Below are 11,273 nucleotides of genomic sequence, written 5' to 3' on the forward strand. Positions count from 1 at the left end.
AAGACTTGCCCTGAATTTTCAGACTCTGTAACCAGGAAAAACGTCGTTGTGGTATTTATCCTGCTGAGCCCTCTAAGAATTTTGGAGTCACGTCGCATCCTTCCAAAATAATCATTTTTGTCTTTACTGCTAAAGTGGATAACCTCGCATTAATCTGCTCTGTTATTTACTGTTGACTTGTCTATATCAGTGTGTCCCTATTCCCACTTAATTTTGTGTAGTTAGCAAACATTTTGTCTTTTCTGTCAAATTATTGTTACCGATCATGAATATTTGGAACTCAAGCACCAATTCCCTCTGGTCTTCACCTTGTACTATCAGGGCACAGCCAAATGATCAGGGCTTCACAACTCAAGGAAGGTATTCCTGCTCTTGATTATTCTCATTAATTAATTCACAATCTATATTGGTAACCTGCCTCCAGTATGTTGAATCCACTGATTTTCCCCCTCAGTCACTCTTGCAAGATATTTCAACAGATTAGTCAAACGTTATTTCTCTTTCATTAATCTTTGTTGACTTTGCTCGGTCACTTCACTGTTTTCCAGCTTCAAAGTTCAAAGTAAATTTATTATCTAAGTGCATATATCACCATGTACAACCCTGAAATTCATTTTCCTGCAGACGTACTCAGCAGATCTATAGAATAGAGTGCAGAAGACAACAAGCTGTGCAAATACCAATATAAATTTAAAGCAATAAATAATAAGAACATGAATTAACAAGATAAAGAGTCTTTAAAGTGAGATGTTGGTTGTGGGAACATCTCAATAGAGGGCAAGTGAGCGTAGTTAACCCCTTTGTTCAAGAGCCTGATGGTTATCTGGTAATAACTGTTCTTGAATCTGGTGGTGTGAGTCCTGAGGCTCTTGCACTTTCTACCTGATGGCAGCAGCGGGAAAAGAGCATGGTCTGGGTGGTGAGGATCTTTGATGTTGGATGTTGCTTTCCTATGACAGCATTCCATGGTGATGTCCTCAGTGACTAGGAGAGTTTTACCTGTGATGTACTGAGCTAAATCTGCTACCTATCTTGATATTGCATCCTTGATTATGGAGTCAGGATGAATACTACTGATAAACCTCAGTTTAAATTTAGAATTGGGAGAAGATCAAACAGCTAAAGAGAGAACGTCAGGTAGCACTACCAAATAATACACTTGCAGGTACAAAGCAAAGCAAGGTTTGAGGAGCATTATTGTGGTGTGTGATCTAGGATAGTGTGAAGTCCATTTGCAGTTGATTTTGGCATAAAAAGAGTTGGAATGCAGTGTTGGGTGAGTTCATTAGGTTCCATAAAGCTGCAACGTGGAAGTTGCTGATCAGTCTCTGGGCATGCCATTGTTAATAAGAGAAATGGGAGTGCGTTTCGTAATATTGGTGGTGTGATCGTGAGCACTGTCCTCTCGCAGCAAACAAAGCGCAATCGAGCACCGACTCGGTATGTTTAACTCAGTTAGAAGTTTAGCAGAGTTGCCAAGCAGCAGATTATGTAGCAGCACCAACAACTGAGTGAGAGGAGGGCAGCTTTGAATCGGACAATATTACCCATTGTGTGAAACCAAAAGGTCATGGATCTGTAATGCTAGCTCTTCCTTTCTCTGTGTGTGTGTCTCTCTCTCTCTCTCTCTCTCTCTCTCTCTCTCTCTCTCCATATATGCTCTCTGCCCTGCTGAGTTTTTCCAAAATTTTCTGATTTTATTTCGGATTTGCAGCATCAATGGTATTTTAGTTAAAGATATTATGACTTTTAATTACCCCTGCCGTGCAGATGTATGATGGAATCTTGGTAGCATAGCGGTTTGCGTGACGCTGTTACTGCTTTGGTCATCGGAGTTCGGAATTCAGGACCGGCATCCTTTGTCCTCCCAGTGAAATGCGTGAGTTTCACCCAGGTGCTTTGGTTTCCTCCCACAGTCCAAAGGTGTACAGGTTAGTACGCTGACAGGTTGCTGTAAATTTCCCCGAAATTAGGCTACGGTTAAATTGGGGGGTGCTGGATGGTGCTGCTCAAAGGGTCTATTCCTCGCATCTCTAAATAAGTAAAGAAAAGGAATCCAGGGTTGAGGAAAACTGATGGGAATGTGATGATTAATGTGAGTGGCTGTTTGATGTTGGGCAGGGACTCGGTGCTATGCGATTCGGACTCTTTGAGCAGAGAGAAGACAAATCGGATCGGAGAAGGTTGGCAAGATTGCAGAACCCTGGTTGATGAGGGGTATTGACGTTCTTGGTCAGGGGAATGAAAGAGGCATATGTCAGGATTTCAAGATGGTGCCAAGCCACGGGTCTCTGTCGAGGTCATAACTCAGACTTGGTTGTTGTTTTTTTTAAGTCCGTAGGGTTGGTTTTTGCGATAGAGAGGTCAGTTAGGAATCAATTTAGGGTTTAGGGACTTGGATGTCGAGGAATTAAAGGAGTGAGAGTCTAAGCCTCTGCTCCGCATTCAAAGTTCAGTGACAGGGACGTTGTCAGATATCGGACCGGCAGACCAGTGAGGACGTGGGTTGGAGTCGTCTAATGTATTCCGAGGTCAGTGTACCATTTGGTTAGGAGGAGCGTGGTCTTGTGACCGCCTAGCACCGTTCCCTCCAAGCTGAGTGGCCGCTCAGTAACTGAATGCTCCTATACACATAGCTCCTGTTGCCCCGCAGCTGGAATTTTATTTTATATAATGTTAATGTAACTTTGAAATTGTTAAAATAATTTTGAAGTTATCTAATATAATTTTATCTATGTTGATATAATTGTGAAATGCACTAATAAATTATGGTATAATAAGTCTTCTAAATATATTGCAACCTTTACTTTGAAACATCCTAGAGCTTACATTATCAGTGTTTCAACTTATAACACTTGTTACCATTTGTAACATAAACACAGAATGGAAGTTAGTAGCTCATTGTTGATAAACCGCTTGCCTGTGAACGCCGGCGCTATCTAGTCGAAACTTTTTATTTTTGCCATTGTGCTGTCAGGTGTTTTGACTGCCTGATATCATTTATTTGTGTGGTGAGTTGTGGTTTTGTGTTTGTTTGATATGCGTAATGCTTTCTTAAAATCAGAAAAAATTACTTTCCTCTTGTTGGAAAATTGTTTCTGAGAGACAGTTAAACAATGGGAAGTGCTTAAACTTTCCATTGAAGAAAGGAGAGGAGAAATAAGATAAAAGGATATTGGTTATAGCTGGGGGTGGTAGTGAGGATAAGCTCCCAATGGCATGTGTCTCAAATAGCCTCTGACAACCAATTCTAGCTCTTGGCCTTCACGTGTGACTTAGCTAGTTGGCCTGGCAAGACAGTTTCTATTGACAGGAAAAGGGGCAAAGGCAGGTTATTGGCACCTTAAAAACAATCGCTTCGGGCAGATGGGGCTCATCAGCCATGGTTGGCAGCCTATCTAGGAAAAGGAAAACTTTGATCTCAAACCTCAGCTGCCTTGCGACTATACCCACTCATGGGGTAGGCTGTGGGAGTAAACGTCAAGGGAGAAATCTGGAGCTGGAGTCCCAAAGCAGTCCTACATTGAGTTCAACACCGACTGGTAACTCCTGCGATGCCGATGGTGCCAAATTGATCGGTCTTCGCCATTCCTTTGAATTCATCAGATGCGTGGAGAGGGGGAGCCTGCTGCATGGGCAATTGTTTGCTCTCGATATCAGACTGCCTTGGCTTGCGTATCATGGAGACAGCTGAGACAAAACATCCATTGTTGACCCTGACCAACGGAGGGCCTCGAGGTGCATATTACAAAAAGATGCATTTAAAGTGCCGAGCATTTTTAAGGCCATGTAAAAATTTCCCATTCAGAGCAATGGTTAGTCTGCACAGCTGTTTTAAAAAAAAAAATTACAGGGAATGCTGCCCTGAAGATTTGTGATCCGTGAGACATGATCTTGAAGCTTAATACTCAGGCTTTGTCGTTAGTCCAGAACTGGAAGCTTGGGTTCCAAGTCCTGAAGGTCAGCCGGTGGTGCAGGGGTTGAGGCTCGATCGCTGTAGCCCTGAGTCTGTGAGACCGCTGGGGAAGCTGAAGACACAATGTTTGCAAACCCACAAGCTTGCTGGCAGCCAAAGATACGGCCTGAACTGAGATGAGAAGATTATGTATGTAAGTAGGGAGGAGTGATGCTTGTTTTCCTGTTGTAACTTTGCCGCTTGGTGTGTTATGTTTTGCTGCATACTGTGTTGTTCTGCCAACCATGGTGGGCACGCTGTGGCTGGGCAGAAATGTGCAGCGACATTTGGGGGCTGGCCCTGGCACATCCTTGTGTGTTGTTGTTGTTTATGCAAAAAATGCATTTCACTTTGTTTTGATGACGTTGATGAGAGAAGTAAATCTGGATGTGAATTGGGTTGAGGCAGCTGTGATCAAATGCATCTATTATACTCGGGAATTCAATTGAGGGAATTGGGCGGCGGGGTAGAGATGTGTCTCTACCAAAGGAGATGCAAGGTGCTCCTTCCCTCTTCTAGCCTGCAAGCCACCCTTGGGCTAGGTGCAGCACCTCTTTACACCTCTGATCAGGGTCACATGAAGCCATGGGGGCAGGTGGTGGATGGTCGTATGAGCAGCTGGTGCATATCAAAAGTCCTGGTTGTGTGAGTGACCACTGACGTCAGGCAGACAGTCTTTGAAGAGTGTTGATAATGGCTGGGGTCAACCAATCTGGTAAAGACGCTACCCTGAAGAAGAAGGTGATGGCACACCACTTCTGTAAGAAATTTGCCAGTAATCATGATCATGCAACCATGATCGCCTATGTCATAATGACACGGCACATAATAAATGAATGAATCGAGGGAAATCAGGAGGGCAAATTAGGACACCCAGTTCTCGGGCAGACACTAGCAAGCTGGAGAGGGTGCAGAAGAGGTTTACAAGGATGTTGCCTGGGTTGAGGGTTTGAGTAGTAGGGAGAGGTTGGCTATGCTGTATCTTTATTCCTTGGAGCACAGCAGACTAAGAGGTAGATCATAGAAGCATATAAAATAAAGAAGGGTATGGATAAGGTGGACAGCCATAGTATTTTCTCCAAAGTTGGGGAGACCAAAACTGGAGAGCACAGATACTGGAGGGGAGATATTTAAAAGAGTGTTAATTTTAAAAATGCAAACAACAGGAATTCTGCAGATGCTGGAAATTCAAGCAACACACATCAAAATTGCTGGTGAACGCAGCAGGCCAGGCAGCATCTCTAGGAAGAGGTACAGTCGACATTTCAGGCCGAGACCCTCCATCAGGACGAAGGGTCTCGGCCTGAAATGTCGACTGCACCTCTTCCTAGAGATGCTGCCTGGCCTGCTGCATTCACCAGCAATTTTGATGTGTGTTGCTTAAAAGAGTGTTAACTTTTTACAAGTTAGTGAATACCTGGAATGATCTGCCATTGAAATTGGTTAAGGTGGGTAGAGTCACAATTTTGTAAGAGGCATTTGGGTAGGTACATGGAAAGGAGAGGCATGGAGAGTTATGGGTTGAATGCGGGCAGCTGAGACTAGCAGGGAAGATGCTGGGGTTGGCTTGGACTAGTCGGGTCAAAAGGCCTGTTTGTGTGTTGTATTACTCTGTGACTATTTCATGTGTCTGTATGCCACAGAAAGGCACCGTTAATACCCAAGTAAGTAACCATAGCAACCTTTTTTCAGTCTGGAGGAAGCATGTGGACAATTGAGCCACTGTTCAGCCAGACGGAGAAGGACAGAAGTGGACAAGGTTGATTGGCAGTTCTTCATTAAGAAACATCCCTCGGTTATTCCTGGTTACTGCTGGAGCAGTACAGAAATTATTAAGTCCATAATCATTGGTCTAGACCAGACCATATGTTCCCTACCATTGTAAGTATATCAGCTTGGTTGAGCTGATTTGCCCTGTGCCAAGATTGACATAATCAGAATAAATCGAGCTTGACATAGATACTGCATGTATTTTTAACTTTTAAATCCATGCATAAATCATTCTTTTAATTTGCGGCTGTTTGTCATTTAATTCTGTTTGAGCTCTTCTGTGTGTCTGCAATGCGGTGCTGCGCTTAGGTCCTCAAACCCAGCATCAGTATGGTTATGTACAGGTGTAGTTGCTTTCATCTGAGATCCATGCTCATCCAACAATTTATCCTCTCCCATGTTCGCATTGCACCAGTTCCATTGGGTTAAGTGAAAACAGCCCAGTTTAATTCACATGATGCCATGGGATTTTCTGTAGCTATGAAGAGACAATATTTGGCATCCCATCTGGAAATACAGTGAGCCACCCAGTGCTCCATATGTTGTGCTGTGAAGTGGGAGTGAGATATTCGGAGCTGTCTTTGGTTCTTTAACAGCAAAGTAGGTTTTTAAAAATGTAACTTGAAATGCACTTCCATATTAAAGTGAAAAGGAATTGATCTTTGCCATTGACCTTTGGGTGGCACGGCAGCGAAGTGGCTAGCACAACATTTCACCGTACAGGTGACCCTGGTTCGAGTCCCGCTGCTGCCTGTAAGGAGGTTGTACGTTCTCCCTGTGACTGTGTGGGTTTCCTCCCACAGTCCAAAGACGTACTGGTTGGTTGGTTAATAGGTCCTTGTAAATTCTCCGGTTATTGTCAGAATTAATTTAAAAAAATAATTAGGGTGTTGCCTGGGCAACGTGACTCTAAAGGCCGAAAAGGACCTACTCTGTGCTGTACCTCAAGAAATCAGAAGGTTGGGGCACAGAAGCTTTGCTTTCGTTTGTTTGGGAAAGATGTCGCAATAATCACAATATTTTGGAGGCAGCAAGTACAGCAACTCTCTGGATAACATTTTGCATTTGCACATGGAGGCCGTAAGCCTTGAGGCAACAATCAACTACTAACTCTACGTTCTGTTCCTTGCCACCTCCCCCCTTTGACAGAGAGAATGTGGAAGCAGATTAGCGATACTACGTAGTTGATGAATCAGATGTGCAGCCCTCATGGTGATGACATCTGTGTCATCAGTCCTCGCTGCTTGAGGGAGTTTTGCTGTGGCGGTTAGACACATGCGCAGCGATGTGTGCATGTGCACAGACTCGCCACGCAGCAATTGTCTATGTTTCTGTCTGAACTCATTACAGTGAACTATTCTAGCCACCAAATTCTTGTACTCTTTTCCTTTCAGATCAAACGGGACTGTATGTACCAGTTACGTCAAGCTCCTACTTGATCAGCCCTTGCCCAACTTAATCATGTTTTGTGTTTCATTAACAATTGCAACAGCTTGTATATATGCAATACCACGTACATAAAAATAACCGCAAGGGTTACTGTCAAATAAGAATTTGGCAGAATTTCACTCTCATTGATTATTATGTCAGATTAGCTGTGGTGACAAACATGAAAGTTTAATTATGTTTGATACTTAATTGAAAAAAAGCCTCCGTGACAATCCTTGCTATTAGAAAAGGTGTATTAAAAGGGGAATTAAGGGTTACGGGTAAAAGGCAGACAGGTGGAGATGAGTCCATGGCCAAATCAGCCATTATCTGATTGAATGGCAAAGCAGGCTCGAAGGGCCAGATGGCCTACTCCTGCTCCTGTCTCTTAGTTATTATATATGAATTGAGGGAGAATGGTTCAAAAAGTAAATTTAAAGTCAGGGAAATTAGGGATTAGCTTCACTTTTTTGATGATCTTGGAATAATCAGTTTTGTAATGGAAAGCAAGTGCAAAGGTTGCTATGGTAACTGGTTAACAGGCCCATTGTATGTGAATACATTGAATGTGGTTGAGCCAAATCTGGCAACTGATACTAAACTAGTTTTCAACCCATGTTCTTTGGTATTGGAGCATGAAATAAAGATAGATTATGAACAGTAATGGGAAGTTAGGATTTTATTGGAAGATAAAGGGCCTATGAGGAATGTGATTAGGCATAAAGACTAACGGGCTAAATGCTTGAAAATTGGCATCTTTGAAGTTACTTCAGGGGAAAATTTGTACCAGAGCCAGACTTGGAAAATTAGAGAATGAGAAATAAGAGTGGTCAGTGAAAAAAGCAAATGGTCAGAGAGTTCTACAATGCCAACAGTTAGAAAGGCCAGGAGAAATAAACGAATTAAGGGTGTGACCATAAAACTGGGTGGGAGACTTTTAGTAATGGAGAATTAAGAAGAAAAAAAGAGTGTGCTGAAGTGAGAGGAAGAACGTAAAAATCTGAAGTCACCAAGGTGAAGAGCCATTCACGAGGTTGAGCAGGAAAAGCAGAAAAAGTAATCCAATCTACAAATGTGGCATGAAACTTTTATGCATAGTAAAGAACAGCTTTAAATGAAAAGGAAAGACCTGTATTTTAAAATGTCTTTCACAACTTTTTCAGGATGTCTCAAAGCAAGTTTCGAGCAATGAATGTCATTTATGTATAATAACAGTGTAAAATGTGCAGCTAGATGAATAGCACGCAATATGTTTCTGTGTTCCTTGTAAGTGTTCTGTACTTAACGTTATGTGCCTTTTCATACTGTTGTCAGTTTTTCATTGCATTGGTGCAATGACAATAAACTCGACCTTTGATAGCTAGCTCTCTCAAACAGCAACATAGTGTTGTCCTGGTGTTGTTTTCATGTTATGCTGATAGAAAACTATTGTGCTGTTCTTTTAAATACTGCCATGAAATCTTTTAAGCTGATTCTAAGAGGGGAGGCAAGATTTATCATCCAAATCCTTTTTAACAATAAGATGTTATTCAGTAGAATTTTTCAGCCTCCAGCATTTCAAGGGGCTATGTTAACAAAGATTTATTTAATACCACTCTCTTATTATTCATGTAAATATAGGGATGATTTTGGACATTTTGTTTCTGCTCTTTGTGTAGAAACATGACATGAGGCAAAAGGAACTGAATTCAATTTGAGTCAACAGCTATCAGGAATTTAACAATAATTTATCTGTTGTCTTGGTTGAAGGAAAAGAAGTCTGCTCTGAACTTAATGTTGATTTGAATAGCTTGATTTTGTCTTATGTTTTATTGAAAATGGTGGCTTCTCTTCATTTGGGTATTTTTACAGTCTTTAATGGGTTATTTTGGATTTCTTTGTTTGATGGCTGCCTGTAAGGGACCGAATCTCAATGTTGTATATAGTAACACGCATTAAAGTTGCTGGTGGAATGCAGCAGTTGTATATAGTATACAGGTTTCCCCTGCTATCCGAAGGTAAAGTGTTCCGAAATGTCGTAAGGCGAAGAAGCAATTACCATTCATTTATATGGGAAAAATTTTTGAGCATTCCCAGACCCAAAAAATAACCTACCAAATCATAACAAATAACACACAAAACCTAAAATAACATGAACATATAGTAAAAGCAGGAATGATATGACAAGTACACCGCCTATATAAAGTAGAAATAATGTATGTACTGTGTAGTTTCACTTATCAAAATCAGGAAGACAGCGAGCCAAAATCGATTTGGAGAAAAAAAATTGACATGTACACGCATGCTCACGTACATGCATACGCACGTACATGTATGCGCACACAACTGCCTGCTGCACAAGGCTTCACGGTCATGGTAGTCTTTCTCAGGGTAAACACACGTATAAAGCGGGTGTCTTTATATGCGGGTGTCTTATGGCGGGACTGTCATATGTCAAAAGGTTGGGGCGACTAGGCTTGTATACTCTGGAATTTAGAAGGCTGAGAGGGGATCTTATTGAAACATATAAGGTTATTAAGGGATTGGACACGCTGCAGGCAGGAAGCATGTTCCCGCTGATGGGTGAGTCCAGAACCAGAGGCCACAGTTTAAGAATTAGGGGTGGGCCATTTAGAATGGAGTTGAGGAAAAACTTTTTCACCCAGAGAGTGGTGGATATATGGAATGCTCTGCCCCAGAAGGCTGTGGAGGCCAAGTCTCTTGATGCTTTCAAAAAAGAGATGGATAGAGCACTTAAAGATAGTGGAATCAAAGGTTATGGGGATAAGGCAGGAACTGGATACTGATAGTGGATGATCAGCCATGATCACAGTGAATGGCGGTGCTGGCTCGAAGGGCCGAATGGCCTACTCCTGCACCTATTATCTATTGTCTTTTTTTTGTAAAAGCGAAAATCCTCTTTGGTTAGCGAAAACAGGTACTAATGTAGGTCTTTCGTAATAGCGAGCTGTCGTAAAGCGAACATTCGAAAAACGGGGCCACCTGTACATACTTTGACAAATATACTTGGATCTTTGTTGGGCATTCAGTCCAAAATATAATTAGAACCAAATAAACATAATTTATCCATCTTCTAGAAGCTTTACACTTTAAACTTTCTTGTAAATTTGGATTTAAATGACTAAAATCTGAAGATAAAAATACATTATTTTCTCTACTGTTCACATATTGTGTCTTTTAAAGCCTCGAGGAAGCCTGCTGTCACACTTCGCTATCAGGTGTGGGTAAGGGTGTCTGACGAGGGCCGCCAGTTGAAATAAAAATAGATGGTAAGCAGCTATGGCATGTTAGTGCAAGAGCTTTTATTTAGTGCCAGGTGAAAAAAGAGCAAAAGCTGCCTAAAAGTTGTGATGAGAAGAAGTATTTACAAATAGAGAAATGAAAGCAAACATCTATGTTCAAAAATTTACAAATGTACAGAGGCTTTCTCCACGACGCAGTTTGTCTTTAACTTTCCGATATAACTATTCACCAGCTGTCCACTTCAACCTCCAGGGTTTAGATCTAGAAGGACCAGGAAATGGTCTTGGTCTTGGGGGTGGGGGGTGAGAATCATGAAACCAGACCATAATAATCATTTCAGATGAAAAATTGGAACATTTTAAATGGGGATTCTAACATCCTACAGTTTTATTCCACAACAAATGCTTTAGTTAAACCCATAGATCAGTACCCACATGCTCAGATGAATATAAAAGAATAATGCCTCTCTCCCCGCACCCCCCATAGTGCTGCCTTGTGTAGGGTGTGGTGAGCCTGCTCCCATTGACCCAGGCATTAATTTAGGACACCTCAAACTGTCCCTCAGGTCTTTTGGGGCCATTCTACTGTCTACAAACTGTTGTAACAGTGTGAGTGAAAATAAGTGAAACTTTTTGGAATGCTTGTGTCTAGAATCCTTTTTTATATATAAGTTATAAACCAGTAGAGCACGTTAACTGAATTGATTTTTTTTTTGATTAGCTAGGCTAGCGATTGTTTCACTGTTGGGGTGTGTAAATGGTGAACTCCCAAGAACTGCAGAATGGGAGGGCGAAGTGTGTGAAGTACTGGAGAAGCTAGACCAGGGACAGAACGATGAGTTGCTAACCAGGCAAAGGAGCAAGATTAGTGGGAGAAT

The 11,273-nt window shown here is 41.8% G+C and overlaps 1 protein-coding gene across 4 annotated transcripts in view; it reads left to right on the forward strand.

Moving 5' to 3' along the window:
- LOC134359857 (G-protein-signaling modulator 1-like) overlaps window positions 1-11,273 on the forward strand; it is a 294,482-nt gene that overhangs the window by 51,450 nt on the left and 231,759 nt on the right. Inside the window, exon 1 of one of the 4 annotated variants that reach the window (XM_063073609.1) lies at window positions 1,460-1,931. The exons of the other annotated variants lie outside the window; for them this stretch is intronic. Within the exon in view, the coding sequence (XP_062929679.1) occupies window positions 1,876-1,931 (56 nt within the window). The 5' untranslated portion in view covers window positions 1,460-1,875. Of the gene's footprint in view, window positions 1-1,459; window positions 1,932-11,273 lie in introns of those variants that run through there. 4 annotated transcript variants of the gene reach the window in all.

Source organism: Mobula hypostoma, chromosome 21, assembly GCF_963921235.1.
Source record: "Mobula hypostoma chromosome 21, sMobHyp1.1, whole genome shotgun sequence".
Classification (NCBI taxonomy): Eukaryota; Metazoa; Chordata; class Chondrichthyes; order Myliobatiformes; family Myliobatidae; genus Mobula; species Mobula hypostoma.